The sequence below is a fragment of the Rattus norvegicus genome, chromosome 2 (genome assembly GCF_036323735.1).
Source record: "Rattus norvegicus strain BN/NHsdMcwi chromosome 2, GRCr8, whole genome shotgun sequence".
Classification (NCBI taxonomy): domain Eukaryota; kingdom Metazoa; phylum Chordata; class Mammalia; order Rodentia; family Muridae; genus Rattus; species Rattus norvegicus.
The window spans coordinates 163,733,692-163,754,411 of record NC_086020.1 but is presented as its reverse complement, the minus strand read 5'-3'; the positions used below and the strand labels follow the sequence as shown (position 1 = coordinate 163,754,411).

Here is a 20,720-nt window from a genome sequence, read left to right as displayed (position 1 = left end):
AAATTCTAAGAAGTCTTTAATTTCTTTCTTTATTTCTTCCTTGACCAGGTTATCATTGAGTAGAGCATTTTTCAACTTCCATGTATATGTGAGCGTTCTTCTCTTATTCTTATTGAAGACCAGCTTTAGCCTGTGGTGGTCTGATAGGACGCATGGGATTATTTCTACCTTTTTGTATCTGTTGAGGCCTGTTTTATGACCGATTATGTGGTCAATTTTGGAGAAAGTACCTTGAGGTGGTGAGAATCTATTTCCTTTTGTTTTAGGATAGAATGGGCTATAAATATCTGTTAAGTCAATTTGGTTCATGACTTCTCTTAGTCTGTCTACGTCTCTGTTTAATTTCTGTTTCCATGATCTTTCTGTTGATGAGAGTGGGGTGTTGAAATCTCCTACTATTATTGTGTGGGGTGCAGTGTCCCCTTCTAAGAAGGACTAAAGCATCTACACCTTGGTCTTCCTTCTTCTTGAGCTTCATGCCATCTGTGAATTGTATCTTGGGTATTATGAACTTGTGGGCAAATATACATTTATCAGTGAGTGAATGCCATGTGTATTCTTTTGTGAGTGGGTTACCTCATCCAGTATTATATTTTCTAGTTCCATCCATTTGCCTATGAATTTCAAGTAGTCATTGTTTTCAATAGCTGAGTAGTAGTCCACTGTAAAAATGTACCACCTTTTCTGTTTCCATTCCTTTGTTGAAGGACATTTGGATTCTTTTCAGCTCTTGGCCATTATAAATAATGCTGCTGTGAACATAGTGGAGCATGGGTCCTTGTTGTATGTTGGAACATCTTTTGAGTATATTCCCAGGAGTAGTATAGCTAGGTCCTCAGATATTATTATGTCCAATTTTCTGAGGAATCTCTAGACTGATTTCCAGACTGGTTGTGCCAGCTTGCAATCCCAACAACAATGGAGGAGTGTTCCTCTTTCTCCACATCCTTGCCAGCATCTGTTGTCACATGAGTTTTTATCTTGGCCATTCTAACTGGTGACTAATTTTAGGTGGAATCTCAGCATTGTTTTGATTTGCATTTCTGTGATGAGTTAAGGATGTTGAACATTTCTTCAGGTGTTTCTCAGCCATTCGATATCCCTCATTTGATAATTCTTTGTTTAGATTTGTATTACACTTTTTATATGGTTATTAGGTTCTCTGGAGTCAAACTTCTTGAGTTCTTTGTATATGTTAGATACATATAACAGCCCTCTATTGGATGTAGGCTTGGTAAAGATCCTTTCCCAATCTTTTGTTTGCTGTTTTGTGCTATTGACAGTGCCCTTTGCCTTTGAGAAGCTTTATAATTTTATGAGATCCTATTTGTCAATTTTTGATCTTAGAGAAAATTGTTGTTTTGTTCAGGAAATTTTCATTGTGCCCATATGTTCGAGGCTCTTTCCCACTTTCTCTTCTTTTAGTTTCAATGTATCTGGTTTTATGTGGAAGACCTTGATCCACTTGGACTAGAGTTAGTATAAGGAGATAAGAATGGATTGATTTGCATTCCTTTCCATGCTGACCTCCAGTTGAACCAGCACCATTTGTTGAAAATGCTGTTTTTTTTTTTTCCCCCACTGGATGCTTTTAGCTCCTTGGTCAAAGATTAAGTGATCATAAGTTTGTGGGTTCCTTTCTAGGTCTTCAATTCTACTCCATTGATCTACTTGCCTGTTATCTTTACTATAACTCATTAGGCTCTGAAGGGTATAATACAATGGCATTTTTATTTCTCTTACCTATTTATTCTTAGATATTGTTTTGAGTCCATAGATTACTATGGTTGGGATTGACATCTATGCAATATGATATCTTCTAAATTGTGGCCATTAGCTATGTTTTCATTTGTTTCTTTAATTACTTTTGGTAATATATTACATCTTTGCTTATACAGATCTTTTACTCCTTATTTTAGTGTTCTGCCCTTTAGTTTTATGCCAATTAAACCGCTTTACATTTTTAAATGATTCATTATCAGACAATTTTAGTAATCTAAGTTTTTCTCCTTCTTTGAGTATTTATGTAAGGTTGTTTGAACACTGCTAATCTCTTCAAAGGCTTAATTATAGTTTCTAATTTTGACATTTCTTGACAATTTTTATTTAAGTTTTTCCCTTTTGTTCCTTACAAATTTTGTGTTCAATTTCTTTGAGGTTAAGAGTCACTGATTAAATATTTTAATTTCTCTTATTCTCTGAAATGAAATAAAAACAACATGTACATTTAGAAAGTGATGCTGATTTACTAGCTTTAAAGTACAATGGCTTTTAAATTAATAATCCTTTCATTTATATTGCTTTCAAATAATGTAGAACACTAAACATCACAAGGCTACAATCACTAGTTCTTCTCAATGCTCATAAATTTACCTATATTGAAGTCTTTCCATATTCACTTTGTGGAATGATTGTGTCCTCATTATACCAGTATTCTCAGTGAAATTCTGAAGGTTAACACGAGGAATAATGACCAGTATGGACTTCTGCGTATCTAAGAAGGCCTTACATTTTTTTCTGACATGTAGAAGGCAGTTTTCCTCTAACTTGTTTTGTTTTCTGGATTTCTTGGTGGATAGATTCTTCCTTCTTCGTTCCTTCATTTATATCCTTCCATATATTTTTACAGATTAATTATTTTATTCATGAATTTATTGTGTGCATGTGCATTGGTATATGTGAGAGCACACACGTTTGTGGGCATGTATACAATGGCCAGACGAAAACCTTGAGTATTTTTCTCTACCACCCTGCTTGTCTCATTCTTATCAGATAATCTCTGTTATTAAACATGAAACTTGCCATTTAGCCACCTGTTAGGCTAAGGAGCTTCTAGTATATACCTCTCTCCACACATCATCTCTCAACACTGGCTATGTTCAATCTACGTATTTTATGTGGATGCTGGATATTCAAATTCAAGTCTCCATGCATGTCCTGCAGGGGTCTTGTCTTTGTTTTCCTTTAATAGGTTTAATACTTTCATTTCACTTTGATTCATTCTTGTTAACTGACAAGTTGAGGGACCCTTGTTATTTTTATTTCTACTTCTAAGAACTATTCAGAATTGCATAAGACCTTATGCTGCTAGCTACTTTGAACTTTATCTTGGAGGCTAATTAACCCCTGGGGATGTGTATTGACAGTTTTCAATGACTAGAAAAATGTCGACCCATTCATTATTTCTCTAATGTCCTAACACTTTATTTCTACCTCTTTTGCTTTTGGAGTTTTCATTCAATATATCTGTAAGAATTCTGATGCCTCTCAGAACCCTTAGGTTATATCTATATGTCTTTCATCCTTTTTTTTCTGTTTGTTTATTTTTTGAAGGGGGGATTTTTTTTTAACTTTATAACTCTCAACCATTATGCTTGTCTTACGTTCAGTCTTTTAAGTGTTATACTTTTCAATGCCAAACAATAGCTTACAGAAAATTTAATTCTCTTATTTAATCTGTGTGTTGTGTTGTGTGTATGTGTATGGATACACACATGCTGCGTCTCATGTGTGGATACCAGAGAAAAATTTTTAGAGTATACTCTGTCCTTCCACCATGTGTTGTTTGATGATTAAACTTAGGGTTATCAGTAAGGGCCTTCACCAACTTAACCCAACCATAATATTTAAGTATTGTTTAGCTGCTTTCCATCCATCATTAAAAGCTAATACAACTTAACCTTAAACAGAAAGCATATCCCTTTAAGACTTAAATTTTAATATATTACATGTATACTCATTACTTTGCTCATTTGCATTTGAAATTTAATGCTTAAGTAATTTTTTCTCACTCCCAATGTAAGCAATTTCAGTCTCAATTTAAATTATAGTTTATTTTTGTGGGAAATATTTATTTCTGCAAAATGAAAAACAAAGAAGCAAAACTAGGCTGTGCTATTACAGTTTTACCAGTGGATCTGAATATTACCCAAAAGATTGTCTCCTATTCAATCTTTCAGGAATGCAGCTTCCCTTGTGTCTTTTGTGTATCTGTGCACTTCCTCCATGCAATGAGTCATCTGCCTTCCCAAGCTGGCTTTGCCTTGATATTGAATATTGTACTGAATTATTATTAATTCAGAACTGCTTTTTCAAAAGAAATGACAAAAATTTGGTTGTCTTTATATAAACTGTTATTTAGCATTGCTTAAGTATGTATTCTAATCTGATTTAAGTTTAGGTTTTATTTTAGGATTTTCAGTTTCAAAGGTGATTATTGTATAAACATTGTTGTGACATTCAAAAGTACTTATACACAGTTTTTAAAATTATGCATTCATATGTAGAATTATGAGAAAGAACACCACTAAGGAAATTGTTTTTCTAATTTTGCTAACAATGTTATTACTAGTGCTTATTAGAAATTTTAAAATATGTTTTTTTTTTGGAAATCAACCACTAATACTATCATATGCTATTTTAAAAATTTTAAATAGTATGATGTTTTCAAAATTTGACTATTAAAATTAAAAACATACACAAATTATAACAATGTTGCTTTTAAAATTTCACCTCATATAATGAATATATGTACATATGTATAACTATATATATACACTTGAAATATATATAAGTATATATTTGCATATATGATTGTGTACATGCAATTTCATACATATCTATGTAATTCAGTTTCCCCATATAACCAAATTAGAACACAAATATGTAGCTAGTGATAATATTCGTAGTAATCAAATTTGAAAGTGTTTTAATTATTCAATAACTTTAAACAGTTAAGGTAATTATCTATATATAATTTTAATTACTTGTTAAATTTATTGTCATATAATCATTAATATTATACTACAGAGTATATTTAGTCTTCATTTTTAAGAATTACAATGTTAGGTGCCTATATTTTGAGGTACAATATTATACCTGTTCAAACCTCTGTATGACTACGTGTGTGTGTGTGTGTGTGTGTGTGTTTGAAAATAAGTTACTTAACATATATTATTTCTAACACTGAGCACATGTACAATGACACTGTGATTCATGTCTAGATATAGTTTACCCCAAGGCCCATTATGGTTTTTTACTTCATTCTAGATGATTTCTTTATGTGAAAAAATCAAAATTATGAGTTAGACATGTCCACTGATATGTCTCTGCATATCTGTGCCTACAGAAGACTACAGAATGCCTTAATTGCATGCTTTGCTGTTATGATTTTAAATAGATGAAAATACAAATATAAACTCCATAATCATGAATCATTAACTCTACTAAATTTCTTACAGATAAATAACAATGCAAGCACATTCTACGTGAAAATAAAACTCAGATGCACTAAAAACTATAAGAACCAGGAGCCGGAATCAAATAATCCATATTATGCATTTCTATTCATATGAGATAAAATATCTGGCAATAGATATGGTGACATATACATATATACATATACATATATATATGGAGGATGTGTTCTGATGGGGTAATGAAGATATAATCATTTTAATATCAGAAAGAGATTTCCATTGGAGTTACACACAATTCTTTATTCTAGGTTTCAAACTTGAGGCTAAAAATCCCACTAGAGTCATAGTTGTATCTGAATGTACTTCTCTGATTTCAAAGTGCATGAGATCTTATGATTTCCTAGTATTTTATAGCTATAACAAAGACTTAAAAATAATATGATTTATGTGGTAATTGCATAGCATTTGGCCATTTTATTATCCATTACTTCTATTAATTTTTAATTTGACATCATTGTCTGAGGGCAAAATCTATGAATAATAAGTGATACTGGCTTTTCTCACTTTTGAATATCTAGTAGGAAATATATATTCAGTAAGTGTCGGTCTCTATTTAAAATTGAATTTAAAGACCAGCTTGATTAGTCTCAGATCATACATCTAATTTTAAAATTCTGGCAAGGAGACCTGATCATTTCAGACCAAATGCCTCTAATTTACACTGACCTATCTCAGAGTAAATCAAAATAAACTACCCTTGTCAAAATTCAGCAGCCTCCAAATCATATGCAAATGAACTGTAACATTCAGGCTATTTGTTCTCACAGTATGTAAGGGAGAATTAAATTGGATCCCCATGATAAATGTGTAAGCCTGGAAACCTTAGAATTTTCTAGTTGAATACCTGCTCACAATTTTATTCAAGATTTTATTATTCATTTTCACAGCAGAAACTGAACCATTAGATTCAATGTCAGCTCAGAACTTAGACTCTGACAAGCACCAGAACTTCGCATTAGAATCAATGCCATTCATTTATTTATAGCCAACATATATCACAGTAACTATTAATCTATAATTATAGCATGAAAAGATGACTGAGTAGATGGATGGTTGGTTGGATGGATGGATGAATTCATGTGAAATTGTTAATCGCAGAATTATTTATCTTTGCATTTCTTAGCTATTTTTGTTCCTTTAGATAGGAATTAAGATGTTTGTGTTAGTTTCATAACAATATGGACTTTAAAAGCTATCTATGCATACAAGAATCAAAGGACAGCTGGGCATTACTGTGTCTAAGGGAATCTTAGGGTAAATAGGTGGTAGATATATGTGGCTCTTCATTTATAATGGTCTGCTATGAATGCTATACATGCATGACCTTATTTTAGCTTCAATGTAACTCTAAAGTGTATATAGTTGTTATCTCCATTTAAGAGTAATATGTATCTTATAATGCAGGATTAAGCTTACTTTTTTTTTTCTGTACTGAGGCCAATGATCTTAACTGTCCAGGTCCAAATTATGGAGACAGATACCCAAGACACCAAACCATCTGTATGCTATTTTACTTTTGAATTTTGGCAAACTGGTTCTCAGCATAGTATTGGAAGTATTATTAGAAGTAAGGAGTCAAGCATGGTTGTTCCTACTAGAGACAAAGTTAATATATTGTGAATCCATCATCATGGCAGGGTCTATTAAACACTCTCTCTTGTGCCATTAACCTACAGGCCTGTTTTATGACTAATAGTCATCTAATAGTATTTACAAACTTGTGAAACATTTTGGTGAAGATTACTATTGTTATGAACCATGTTTGTAATGAAAATTAAATGTCAGTAAACAACTTAAGGGCTAGATACTCTAAGACTGAAGCAAATATGAATTTAAGGTTAGTTTTCATAAATACCCATCATCATACCTGAACAACTTTTTGGGACTGCACATCAACAATCAAGATTCTATCCAAAGTTGGCTGAGCAACATAAATGAACTTGTCTTTGACATTAACAGCCGAAGCCCAAACACATCTCTGCACTTCATCCTCTTCATCTTTGGGACAGACTTCATCCTGCATTTTAGGAAGCAGAGAAAAAATTTACATCCTGAATCATAACATGATAATGGAGGTATCTAGAGTAAAATTAATGTTTGGTAATTGAAGATATGCAATATCGAGTATAAAATGTGTAAATAAAAAGGATTGGTTAATGGAATGAAAAGCAAATTAAGTTCATTATATCAAAAAATAACAGAAATGAGACCCTATAATGTGACTCCAGGTGCCCAGAGTGAGTGAAGGAGGAGGAACCACCAACCAACCAACCAACAAACAACTACCCTGAGATAACTTCCCATGAATAGTGAGAATGTTTATATTGTAGAGAACAGAGAGTAAGTACTCAGGTGCATGTAGAAGAGTCCAGAGCAGAAAGAAAAGCAGACTGGACATGGCTATCCTAGGGAAAGAGAATTGTAGAGAATAGAAAGAAAGAAAAAAATGAGACAGTAGGAAAATTCTTTCCATTATACAGTGAATGAATAAGGGGTATCTGGGATGCGGGACACCTGTGAAATACACTAATTAGTATGAGTGATTAGGGGATGAGGGAGCCTGGAAGCTAGCATGGATTTTAATAAGCTGAAAGACATGGCAGGTATATGCCAATAGAGTAATGAGTCCCTGCCAAAGACAAGGGAAAGGGCTTTACTTCTTTTGGCATACAGGAACCCGTTCACAATTTCTGAGGAATGCTGGCTTTTATCTAGCTGCCAGAAATCCTTCTATTGTCTAGCTTCAGCTGAGCCTTTACTCAATTTTGGACCAATTCAAGTAGGCCTGTATTTTGTGGAAGAAATGGGGTACCCTTTGTGCCTGATATTCAGTTACTGATTTTTCTGATAAAATCCAAACCATTTTCATTTTTACCTCTTGTTTATTAACTCTACAGTTTAAGAATAACATAATAAATATAATTTTCTCTCAATACCTCCCACTGTAAAGAGTTTTCAACAGAAAAAATCATCAAGCAAAAGCTACAGTTTCTATCTCTGTTCTTTTTATTCTATTTGAGCCATTGAAAATATAGTCTTCTTTCATTCAATACATCCCAACCACAATTTCCTCTCCCTCATAGCCTCCTCATACCTCTTCTTTTCCCTAGGTCCATTCTCCCTCTCTTTCTATTTCAGAAAATAGCAGGCCTCCAAGAGATGACAGTAAAACAGGACAAATGAAGATATGAAAAGGTTAAAGATCTCCTATCAAGTCTGGACAAGGCAAACCAATGGGAGCAAAATGGTATCAGAGACAGGCAAAAGAGTCAGAGATAAACCCAGTCCTATGGTTAAGACATCCCCCCAAAAATAAACACACACACACACACACACACACACACACACACACACACACACCAACCTGACCAAAAGAAATTCAAGAAACTTCCTCATCACACTGCAGTTGTGAGTGCACACACTTAACAACAAGCTGTTGAATGACCACTGGAGAAATTCACATGGATTATTCTTTGCCTCTGACCAATTGTTAACTAATGTCTATTTTCTTTCATTGTATCGTTTTGCATACCGGTTGCACACAATTAAATCCAAAACTGCTTTAATGTACTTGATTTCTTCTCTAATTCACATGAAGCATTGTGCTCTGGATTCTCCATTTAATATCCATGTTTAAAAGATTTAGTAAAACCGATGATAACATCACCATAACAGTGACAGTAGATATTCATGATTATATTTAATACCTAATAATATAACATAGCGGGGTAGCTAGTTTTCATGTTTGTCTTACAGTTTGGAATATAATGGATATTCCAAAGCACTTTGTAAAAAGGTTGTTATGGCCTTCTCTTTACATTTTGTAATATCAGTGACTCAAGGAGGACCTAGGGCATCTACCATTTCAAATCAGTTCAGCTTGTGATGTTGGGGGACATTCCAATTTCCTGTTATTTAAAGCATCACATTGTTCACAAAAAAAAACTTGCAAATAATCTGAAATCCAGGCAGTCAGTGTTGAATGATATAAACACCACTGGGTTAGGAAATGAACTTTGCTTAATAACTTGTAGCAAAATTGCTCTTTAGCATTGGGACGGTAGAGAGTGTTGTGGCAGGTTAAGGAAGTCATGCAAACCTGGAGGCAGACCCTCTTTAAAACAGAGTGTAATTTTGAAATTTCACTCATCAGTTCCCACGAGACACCTGAGTAACTTTTCTTCAGAACTGTACTGAATGTCATTGACAAGCCCCTGGGTTTTTGTTTTGCTCTGCCTTGCTTTGTTTTTGTTTCTAAGAAATAAACACCACGTAAAATATTTATAGAGGTGCAATGTGCTGGGAGGGATGGTGAACCTGAGGTGATGTCTGATGAAAGGCCCTGGATATAGGGAAATTGTTTACAAATGTGTTGCTCTTGTGTAAAATCGCCCCACTAAATCTGTAGAAGTAACGCGAGTGTGAATAACCTGACGCGTAGCTGTCAGCCAAACAACTGCCACACCAGAAGCAATTTCCAACGTGTTGTCTGCTTCAGAAAGATTCAACAGGAAAATAAACTGCTCAGTTGGGAATGATTTTCTATTTGTATGCCATTCCCAAAAGACACCCCTGGCCACACTTGCAATCATTTTTACAGAGCCATTAGAAGCTTCCACACAGACACCTTGGATTTCATTTACTTTGCTTGATGTCATTTTTCCTGATTAAAGGCTGTTAGAGCCCATTTAATAGAAGCATTATTCTTTTTCAAATTATATGTATTAATACTTATATTTGTGTTTGGCAATTATAGAGAAATATTATTCACATGTATTAAACATTTAATGGGAAAAGACAAAAATGTCAACAATAAAAATAACATTAAGATAATATATGCTAATAGAATAAGAGTTGGGAAGAAAAAGACAATTCTGTTCAAAATTAGAACTTATTCTGGTTGAGTCAATTTCAAATTAAATTCTATATTTCATGTATATCTATTATGTTATGCCAAAACATTAAAAGTCTGCAAGATTTATGCAAGCATTGGTAGAAGCTTAATTTTGTGGTTTAATACTGTTATTGGTGTCTCCTTTTCTGGACCTTAATAACTCAAAGAGGAAATTACATCCACTTGTCTTAGCTTGTGAATTTATCATTGTATTTTTATACTAATTACCCATTACAATGATTTGGTCTCAAATGCCTACTTTGCCAACTTCACTCCTATCTTCATATTCCTAACTTCAGCAAACCTTGCATCACTACCCTTGGAAAAGACATTTTTTTTCATTTGCATTAAATACTCCCATGTTTCTATCACTAAAAAGGTTCCTGCCAGTGGTCTACCTTCCCAGATTCTTCATCTTTCCTTTCTTTTTCCTTCCCTCCCTCCCTCCCTTCCTACCTTCCTTCTCTTCTTTGCTTCATTCCTTTCCCTTAATTTGAGACAAGATCTCATATAACCAAAATTAACCTTGATCCCACTATGTAGCCAAAGATGGTTTTGAACCTCTATTCTTCCTTCCTCTACTTTCTGCCAGTTTATGTATGAGCCACTGTGCCTGTCACCTTTGTTGAAGATTGAATCTAAGGCATCATCATCACAAGCCAAGTACTATATCAACTGAATTACTTGTCCTTCTTGTCTCTCCAATCATAGGATAGTTGCCCACAGTCTTCTGCTTTCAGCAACATTTATAATGCATTTCCTTCTCAAAGATAAACATGAAACTATGAATGATCTAATTGGATCTATCTGCTTCTTCCCTCCAAATATTCATCATATTTTACTCAAACCATGTAGAACTTTCTAGAATGCTACATTCTTTTCTTAAGTACATTGCCTCTGCAGTGACTAAGCCAACAGAACAAGGATCCACAGGAGATAAGATAATGTAAGTCAGTTCAACATGACTCTGATGTGGTTCGAATTTCTGAGTCTGGCCCAAAGTGTTTTACTTATAGCTTTTTTACACACAACACAATTTGGGAAAAGTTTGCTGGTGATAATTATCTGAACTGCAAATGCACAACAAAGCTTATGATATGATTATACCAAAACTCTTCATAAAGTATGAACTACATGATCCATAAAGATTGATTTTATAGATTAAATTTTTTAAAAAGTTCAAAATACCCAAGTTAATGGCAGGGTCTGGGGGAGGATAGCACTAATGTTTAACTGACACAAACAAGCAGAGACTAGGTGTAGTGTGGCCACACAGATAGCACAAAGGTCTCCAGGCTATTAACCATGACTGTTTCCAGACTTCTAGGTGGAAAAGAGGTTATACATCTCTCTCCTTCTCTCTCTCTCTCTCTCTCTCTCTCTCTCTCTCTCTCTCTTTCTGAATAGACAACCCTATGTGTTTAACATTTCTCACTTCTTTAGTGCCTATCTGTGAGCACAAGGATTTAAATGTCTCCTACATTTAACTGTCTCCTCTATTCTTATCATATTTAGTCTTGATGTTCTACCTTCTCTAAAAGACTGTCTTTCAAAGTCAACAGAAAACTTAAAATTTTAGATCTGAGACTGGGAAGATGGCAGCCATGACTGAAATGTCTGAGAAGCACTTATGAAATATACAGCATCTTTACTCATCAGGGAAATGCAAATAAAAACAAGCATGAGATTATATGTTACTTCCACCAGAAGGGCTAAGGTCAAAACCTCAGTTGATAGCCCATCTTATCAAGGATGTGAAGTAAGGTGAATCCTCTTCAATTACTGGTAGGAATAAAAATTTATACAACCACTTTAGAAGTGAACTTGGTGGATTCTCAGAAAACTTGCAATAGTTCTACCTCAAGGCTGAGCTTTTCAACTCCAGGGCATATACCCAAGATATACCCCACTATACCACAGGGACACTTGTTCAACTATGTCCATAGCAGCTTTATTCATAATAGCCAGAAACTAGAAACAATCTAGATGTTCCTCAGCTAAACAGTGGATAAAGAAAATGTGGTACATCTATACAATAGAATACAATTCAGCTATTAAAAATAAAGATATAAATGTTGCAGCCAAATGGATGGAACTTGAGAATAGCATCCTGAATGAGGTAATCTAGAACCACAAAGACATGAGTGGCATATACTCATTTAAAAATGGATATTATCCATAAAGTGCAGGACCACCAAGTTACAATCCACAGACCAATAGAAGCTGTGTAATAAAGAGATTCCAAGGGAGAATGCGCAATTCTCACTCAGGAGAAAATCATCTTCATTGAACTTGCATGGAAAGCAAGAACTGGGTAGGAGAAGAGGTGAGGAAGGGAACAGAGTTTGTGACCAATTGGGGAGAGCAAGAAAGGACTAGGAGTAAAAGTGAAAGTAGGTTGGGAGGGGTCACTCTGGGAACTAGGCGAAGGCCTGGAACAGGAGTGTATATGGGAAGTGTCCTCTAGTGACACTAGCTAAGATTACTACCAAATGGGGACATAGAGACTGAGGTGGCCACCTCTCATTAGCCAAGGACTTACAGAAGAGGGAGGAGAACATCACCCTACCTACAAAGTTCAAAATTTGTTTTGCCTACAAGATATTCAGAAATAAAGATGGAGCAGAGATCAATGGAAGAGCCAACCAAGGACTGCCCTACCTCGAGACCTACGCTATGTGAAAGAGCAAACCCTGACACGATTAATGATAATCTGCTATATTTGTAGAGAGAAATTTCTCATAATTCTCTCCTGAGAGGGTTCATCTATCAGCAAATGGAGGCAGATGCAGAGAAGCACAGTCCAACATCAAGTGGTGCTCTCAGAGTTGTGTGAAAGACTGAGGGATAGAGGCAAGAAAGTCAGAGGTGTCAAGGACACTACAAGAACTACAAGAAGACTCACAGAGTCAACTAACATGGGCTTGCAGAGACTCACAGAGCCTGGGCCACCAACCAAGGAGCATGTAAGAGCTGGGACTAGATACCCTACACATTTGAAGCAAATGTGCAGCTTATTGTTCATGTAGGTACCCTAACAAGGATACAAGGGACTGTCTTGGTTTGCTTTCCCTTCCATTGGATCTCCTACCCACTACCTGTACTCCCTGGTTGGGAGAAGATGTGGCTCATTCTGTTGGGATTATATTTCAGAGGGAAGGGTAGTACCCAAGGAGGGGGGATGGTTAAGGAAGGGTGTAGTACAGGGAGAGATTTGTAAGGGTCTGACAGGGAAGAGAGAAGGGAGAGAGGCTGTGATTGGAATGTAAAGTAAATTAAAAAATAATATAATAAAATAGACCTATAGGAAAGAAATATAAAAAGAATTTTAGTTCTTTAGCCAGAAAGAACTTGACTTTCACTTGTTCTGCCTCAGGCTCCTCAGTAGTTTGGGTTATAGATCTTCATCATTAGGCTTATATCACCAACTATTATTGAATTCTTAAACAGGATTATTTGAGTAGCTACTATTTGCTTGGTATGGTACAAAGCTGTATTGTCAATTAAAGCATAAATATGAGAGCATGTTTCATTGCAATATTGTGTTTTCAAGTTGCTTAATCAAATTTCAAACTTTCTTTTCTTGTACAATGTTATCCCATTACTCTGAGACAAAAAAAAAAAAAAAAGAAAAAAGAAAGTAAGAAAAAGTAAGGGGTTGGGGATTCAGCTCAGTGGTAGAGCACTTGCCTAGCAAGTACAAGGCCCTGGGTTCAGTTCCCAACTCTGAAAAAACAAAACAAAACAAACAAAAACCGAAAAAGTAAGAGGTACAGCACCACATTCATCTACTGTTTAATTTTCTATTTCCATGAGTTAAAACTGTATTTATTATCTTTTAATAAAATAATATAGAAAAAATAATTGTACTATGTGCAAATTATGCGTCAGATTTTGTTTTCTCTAAATAATTGTGGTCAACTACACTGAGACGTTTAATTAAGAGAAAATGTCTTTCTGCTACACTAGCTATGCCTGCCCAGGCTGCACAACCTATCAAACTTGTCTGGATAGAAACATTTGCTAGTTTCCAACCTCATAAAATCCTTATTTTAGCTTTTGGGTTAGTTTTTAGTTAAGTTCTCTTTGGTTCTGATGTCTCCTTATTCTCTGCTAATTATGAAAGCCAGAGCGAAAAATCTGGCATCATTGACCCATCTCCTGTATGCTAATTGTTCATCAAGCCAAGTACCTGCCATACTCTGATGACACTATATAGCAATACGTGGCAATACGTGGCCAACCTATCATCATTCCTTCTTCCATTTAACTGCTTCTACAAAACATGGAACTGATATAGCACAGAGCTACAATTATGCATAAACAGAAATACTTAAAGTAGTGAAAACTTTAATTAAAACTCAGAGAAAAGTTGAAATATTTGCCCATGTGGGCATAGATAGATAGTGTGAGAGACAAAATAAATCTTGGTTTATGTTAGGGAAATTCAAAATGAACCAAGAGAGAAAGAGATGGGAAACTTGTAGTTTGAGTTCATAAGGTGTTACATACAAAGAAACAAAGCAAAATTGAACATCAAAGTAATTTCTCAATGAGTGTATATGTTTATAAGAACATTTGTGTTTAAAATGGTTTAATGTTTCAGTACAGTGAGAAGGATTAGATGTTGTAGGGTAGGCCTGGGAAGGATGTGGATAAAAAGGACTCCAATATTCTGAGGGTAGATGGGTAAGTTATTATAACCTTTAAAGAAAACATAATAACAAAACACTAAATGTACAGAAGAAAGAATATTGAAAGCTTCAAGGGAAAAGGACCAAGTAACATACAATGGCAAACCTACCAGAATTATACCAGACTTCTCAACAGAGACTATGAAAGCCAGAAGAGCCTGATAAAATGATCATTACATATCAACATTTAACAAACCCGTAGTTTATCATCTAATGTTAAAATCCAATATGATTTCTTAATGGGTATGCTAATAAATGAAAAGTATGCATAAAAAAAAGAAAAAAAGATCATGCAGACTCTAAGAGAACACAAATGCCAGCACAGGCTACTATACCCAGCAAAACTCTCAATGAAGATGAAGAAACGAAAATATTCCAGGACAAAACAAAATTCAAACAATATCTATCTACCATTTCAGCCCTACAGAGGATTCTAGACAGAAAACTTCAACACAAGGAGGGTATTACACAAAAGGAAAGAAAAGATATTAAGCATCTCACAACAAAGGCAAAAGAAGAGAACCATATGCACATAAAGCCACCTACAAAAACAAACATAATAGGAACCAACAGTCATCTGTCTTTAATATCTCTTAGTATTAATAGACTAAACTCCCCGATAAAAAAATGTAAGCTAACAGACTAGATACACAAACAAGATTTTGCTGCATACAAGAAGTATATCTCAATAACAAAGAGACACTATCTCAGAATAAAAGGATGATAAAAGGTTTTCCAAGCAAATGGTCCCAAGAAACAAGATGGGGTTGCCATCCTAATATCTAATAAAATAGACTTTCAATCTAAAGTTATTAAACAGGATTAGGAAGAAAACTTAATATTTGTCGAAAGGAAAATCCACCAAGAGAAAAATCTCAATTCTGAACATTTATTCCCCAAATGCAAGGAAAACCACATTCAGAAAAGAAACTTTACTAAAGCTCAAAACACACATTGAAGCCCACATAATAATAGTGGGAGACTTCAACACTCCACACTCTCCAATGGACAGGTCATTGAAACAGAAAAGAAGACACAGTAAAACTAATAGAGGTTATGAACAAATGGATTATACAGATATCTACAGAACATTTAACCTTAAAAAAATACACCTTCTTCTCAGAACTTCATGGTACCTTCTCAAAAAGTGATCAAATAATTGATCACAAAGCTTCTTGTATCCTCACCTAATACGAGAAAATTGAAATAACCTCATGTACCATATGAGATGCCCTAATGCTGGCTTTTAATAACAGCAACAACAACAGAAAGCCCACATACATGTGCAAACTGAACAACTCGCTACTCAATGATAAGTTGGTTGGAAAAGAAATTAAAAAAAGTAATTATAGACTTCCAGACTTCCTGTAATTTAATGAAAATTTTAACATATCATACACAAACTTATGGGACAGAATGAAAGCAGTGCTAAGAGGAAAATTCATAGCACTATGTGCCCTGGTAAAAAATAACTGGAAAGATCTTACACTAGCAACTTAACAGCACACCTGAGAGCTCTAGAACAAAAATGAGCACACTCACCAAAGAGGAGTAAATGGCAAGAAATAGTCAAACTCAGGGCTGAAATCAATCAAATTCAAAGGGAACAATACAAAACCTGGTTCTTTGAGAGGATCAACAAGACAGATAAACCTCTAGCCAAACTAACCAAAGGGCCCAGAGGCAGTAAAGATATCTAGATTAGCAAAATCAGAAAAGGAAACGTAAGAATAGAAATGGATGAAATTAAAAAAAAAAATCATCAGATCTTACTACAAAAGCCTATACTCAACAAGACTGGAAAATCTAGGTGAAATGGACAGTTTTCTAGACAGATACCACATACCAAAGTTAAATCAAGAGCACATAAATTTTCTTCTTATAAGGAAATAGAAGTCATTAAAAACATCCCAACCAAAAAAAAAAAAAAAAAAAAAAGCCCAGGATCATCGGACAGATCAGATTTAGTGCAGAATTCTAGAATTCTACCAGACCTTCAAAGAAGACTGAATACCAATAAAACTAGTCTAAAAAATAGAAACAGAAGGAACACTACCTAATTCATTCTATGAAGCCATAATTATTACTCTGATACCTAAACCACACTGGGACTCAACCAAAAAGGAGAAATTCAGACAAATTTAAGTTATAAGTATTAATGCAAAAATACTTAATAAAATTCTTGCAAACTGAAGAATCCAAGAACACATCAAAACCATCATTCACCACAATCAAGTAAGATTTATCCCAGGATGCAAGGTTGGTTCAATATGTGAAAATCCATTAGCATAATCCACTATATAAGCAAATTCTAAGAAAAAAATCACATGATCATCTCCTTCGATGCAGAAAAATCATTTGACAAAATACAACACCCCTTCAGTTTAAAAGTATTGGAGAGATCAGGAACTCAAGGCCCATATCTAAAAATAATAAAAGCATTTACTGCAAACCATCAGCAAATATCAAATTAAATGGAGAGATACTTGAAGCAATCCCACTAAAACTGTGGACAAGACAAGAATGCCTGCTCTCCCCATATCTATTCAATATAGTACTCAAAGTGCTAGGTAGAACAATAAGACAAGAAAAAGAGATCAACGGAATATGAATTAGTAAAGAAGAAATAAAGGTATCACTATTTGCTGATGATATGATAGTATACATAAGCAACCCCAAAAACTCCACCAGAGAACTTCTCCAGATGACAAACAACGTCAGCAAACTGGCCAGGTATAAAATTAACTCAAATAAATCAGTAACCTTCTTTTATACAAATGATATGCAGGTGTATAAAAAGAAAAATTATTAATAATAATGATAAGTGATAAACAAAATAGATTAACAATTGGAATGAAAAGGAAATTGAAAGCTGTAATGTGTAAAGACTACCGTATACAGCAGAAAGAGAAGCACGTGTGCTGATACTAACTAAGCCACAGGCCAGGTTCTCTCAGTGTAAAAACAGGTTATCTGATTTTCTGCATAGTCTTGGTGATCACTGTTGTGAAATGTACACAACTGTTAATGAGAAATAAATGTTAGTATTATGGCATATAGCAGCATGTATGTGGCATGTAAGATGTTCTGTAATGTTCATGCTTGTTTTGGACACTGAATTAAGTAGCATTATTGTTCACTCCAGAGTGTCTTTTAGACAGCCATAAGTGGTCAGAGAATAAATGTAAAGACGTTGGAACAAAGGGGCCAGCATCTGAGATCTTAATTAAATAGGTAGACATAGCATTTGGGTTGAAAGCTTGCAGGCTGTTGCATGAGCCTTCTTGCTACTTGTCGGCTGCTGGGGAAATAACACTGGTTGGAGTAGCATTGCCTTGTCTGACCCCCATAAATTTCTCTATTGGCAAAAATAAAAATAGAGTTGGGAGAGTTGTACTCACTACTGAAAATTTACCAGTCACTGTCTTCCCTGTTTCTGAATGTCACAAAGTATGCACCTCACTTCGGAGAAAAAAGGTGAGGGACCTCTGTGTTTCATTATGCTTCCTTTAGAGTTGTCTGTAATGATTTACTGCTCATACACATATTTTGTAAAACAATTGAAACAATTGGACTAACTAATTTTAAATTGTTGTTTTATTGTAAAGAATTTTCAAGTAAAAACTGTCATGCTGCTGGACTGATGTAGCAACTCAAGCAAGCAATTGGCCAAGTACATTCCATACTTCGGGATAAAACTCTTTACAGACATTAATTGTGCAGACATGCACAAAACATATACTTTTGTGGATTTTATCGTTCCAATTTTAGTATAAGTGCTGCCGAAGCGAGCACTTTTGTGGATTTTATATTATTTTCTCATGTATTATTTTATTATGTCATATACTTTATTTATATGGAAATATATATTTATATTTGTATTTTTTATTTAATTGATATGGATCAACCTATACTGTTTTCAGTAACTGTTCTTACTCTAATTGAGTGCATGTTATAGATTAACTGGGAGGTTTCATTTGGTCAAAACTACTTAGTAACCAAAATCAAACAAGCAAAATTAAATTGACCTCCTGTGTCTTGATTTGTCTGTTTTGAAAGCTATGTATGTGTTACAGTCATGCAAACACTCACTCACTCACACACACACACACACGCACACACACACACACAAAACTAATATTATGACAATTTATTTCACTAATGTAAATAAAATGAAGATATAACTAGAAAATTGTGTGTTATGATATAAACAATTTTCCTGGATGAATGATTCAATTTATGATAAATAAATGATAAAATATTGATAATTTAGAATTGCATCAGAATATTTAGTTCTATGTTATCATGAAATCATTTACAAATGTGTGCATATTACGTACCTGAGCTATTTATAAGTACTCTAGATGTAATATCATTTTAAATATTAAATAATTTAGAACAAAAGACACTTTATTAATTTTATTTTTATTTTTGACTGTGAATTAAGATTCGATGATTTGCTCACATTAGGTAAGAGCTCTACCACCGAGCCATCATAAAGCCTCCAAGAATAACAAACTTGTTTTTTTTCTAATTTACAGAGAAGCTTTAAAAAAAAAAAGAAACATTTTCATCTGACTTCTAAGTGGGATCATTGCTCTTAACCCAAGCAATATACCATTCCACACATCCCAGAAAGGGATTCCAATGAACTTTTCACATTCTGTGAGAGGTTTAATTTATGTCAATGTCAGACAGAAAATTTGCACTTACAACTTACAAGCTATTTATATCTGAATTAGGGCTACACCAGAAAGCCTCTTATAGTAGGATTTTGATTTTTGAATATGAAATGCACACAAACTACAGTGCAGTGCAGAAATCCTTACTTTTAACCTAATAAAAATACTGAGGGCACTGTGCAGTCAGAAGCCAGGGTTGGAAAAGGGAAGCTCAATCATCCATGAGTCTAACAATCCCCAGGTGTAACACTCAGCAGTACCCTTATATTAGGTTTGAAACACTTTTCATGAACCCTGATTACATCTTTAGTAAAATGCATATAATAATGTTTTCCATCAAAAGGAACCATTATGAGGATTAAAGAAAATTGTGTTTGTATTGTTCAAGTAATCAGTACAACTCACCTCTTATTTTCAGATGGATTTTTCTCTGGGGATTGTACTTCAGGAAATTACCCTAGTCTACACATTTTACATGGATCTTGTTTTCATTTCTCAGAACTGTTTGGAGAGATTTGGATGCACTGAAGAGTTTTTGCTGGATCTTAAGCATGGCATATACAGAGTACTGTCATGGAACACGTTTCCAACACTCTGTCATGGCTGCTCTTACCGGACAGATTAGAATATTAGCCACATACTTGTTTAGTTTTTGTAAGATTTAATTCAAATTCTAGCAACAATTTTTAATGTATGGGTAAAAATCAAAGTTGTTGAATGACTTCAACTGTATCTAAATGAAAAACTTATAAAATGTAAATTATATATGAGATAGTTGATTTGATAAATAATAGTTTTAAGTATTAAAATACTTATAAAATATGAGAAAATTGTAGACATTATAAATAAGTCAGCAAAGGAGACAGCATTTTGGTCTTCCTGGCTTTTGCTAGAGATCAGAACTTTTGGGTTCAGCAATGGCTTACAGGGGTGAGAATCCTACGGACGGAAATATCATGTGTCTTCTACAGGTTTGTGTTTGAAACAGTGACAGAGACTAACTCTCCAGGCTAAAGACTTCCAGTTATGGCATATAACCAGAAGAAACTAGTTAGTAAAATGTGTCAGGCTGAAAACTAATACTGAAACCCTAGTGAGATAAAGTAATTATGTTGGCTGTCAATAAAAGTGAATTAGGAGAAAACTGTAGCTTCGCATTCGATCAACTTGGCTAAGAACTAGCATAAGCATT

At 34.4% G+C, this 20,720-nt stretch overlaps 1 protein-coding gene across 7 annotated transcripts in view; it reads right to left on the bottom strand.

Moving 5' to 3' along the window:
* Positions 1-20,720, bottom strand: part of Fstl5 (follistatin-like 5) — a 668,565-nt gene that overhangs the window by 70,729 nt on the left and 577,116 nt on the right. For all 7 annotated transcript variants that reach the window (NM_001271195.1, XM_039102752.2, XM_039102749.2 and 4 more), the window contains one exon: positions 7,126-7,275. In NM_001271195.1, the coding sequence (NP_001258124.1) occupies positions 7,126-7,275 (150 nt within the window). The remainder of the gene's footprint in view (positions 1-7,125; positions 7,276-20,720) is intronic.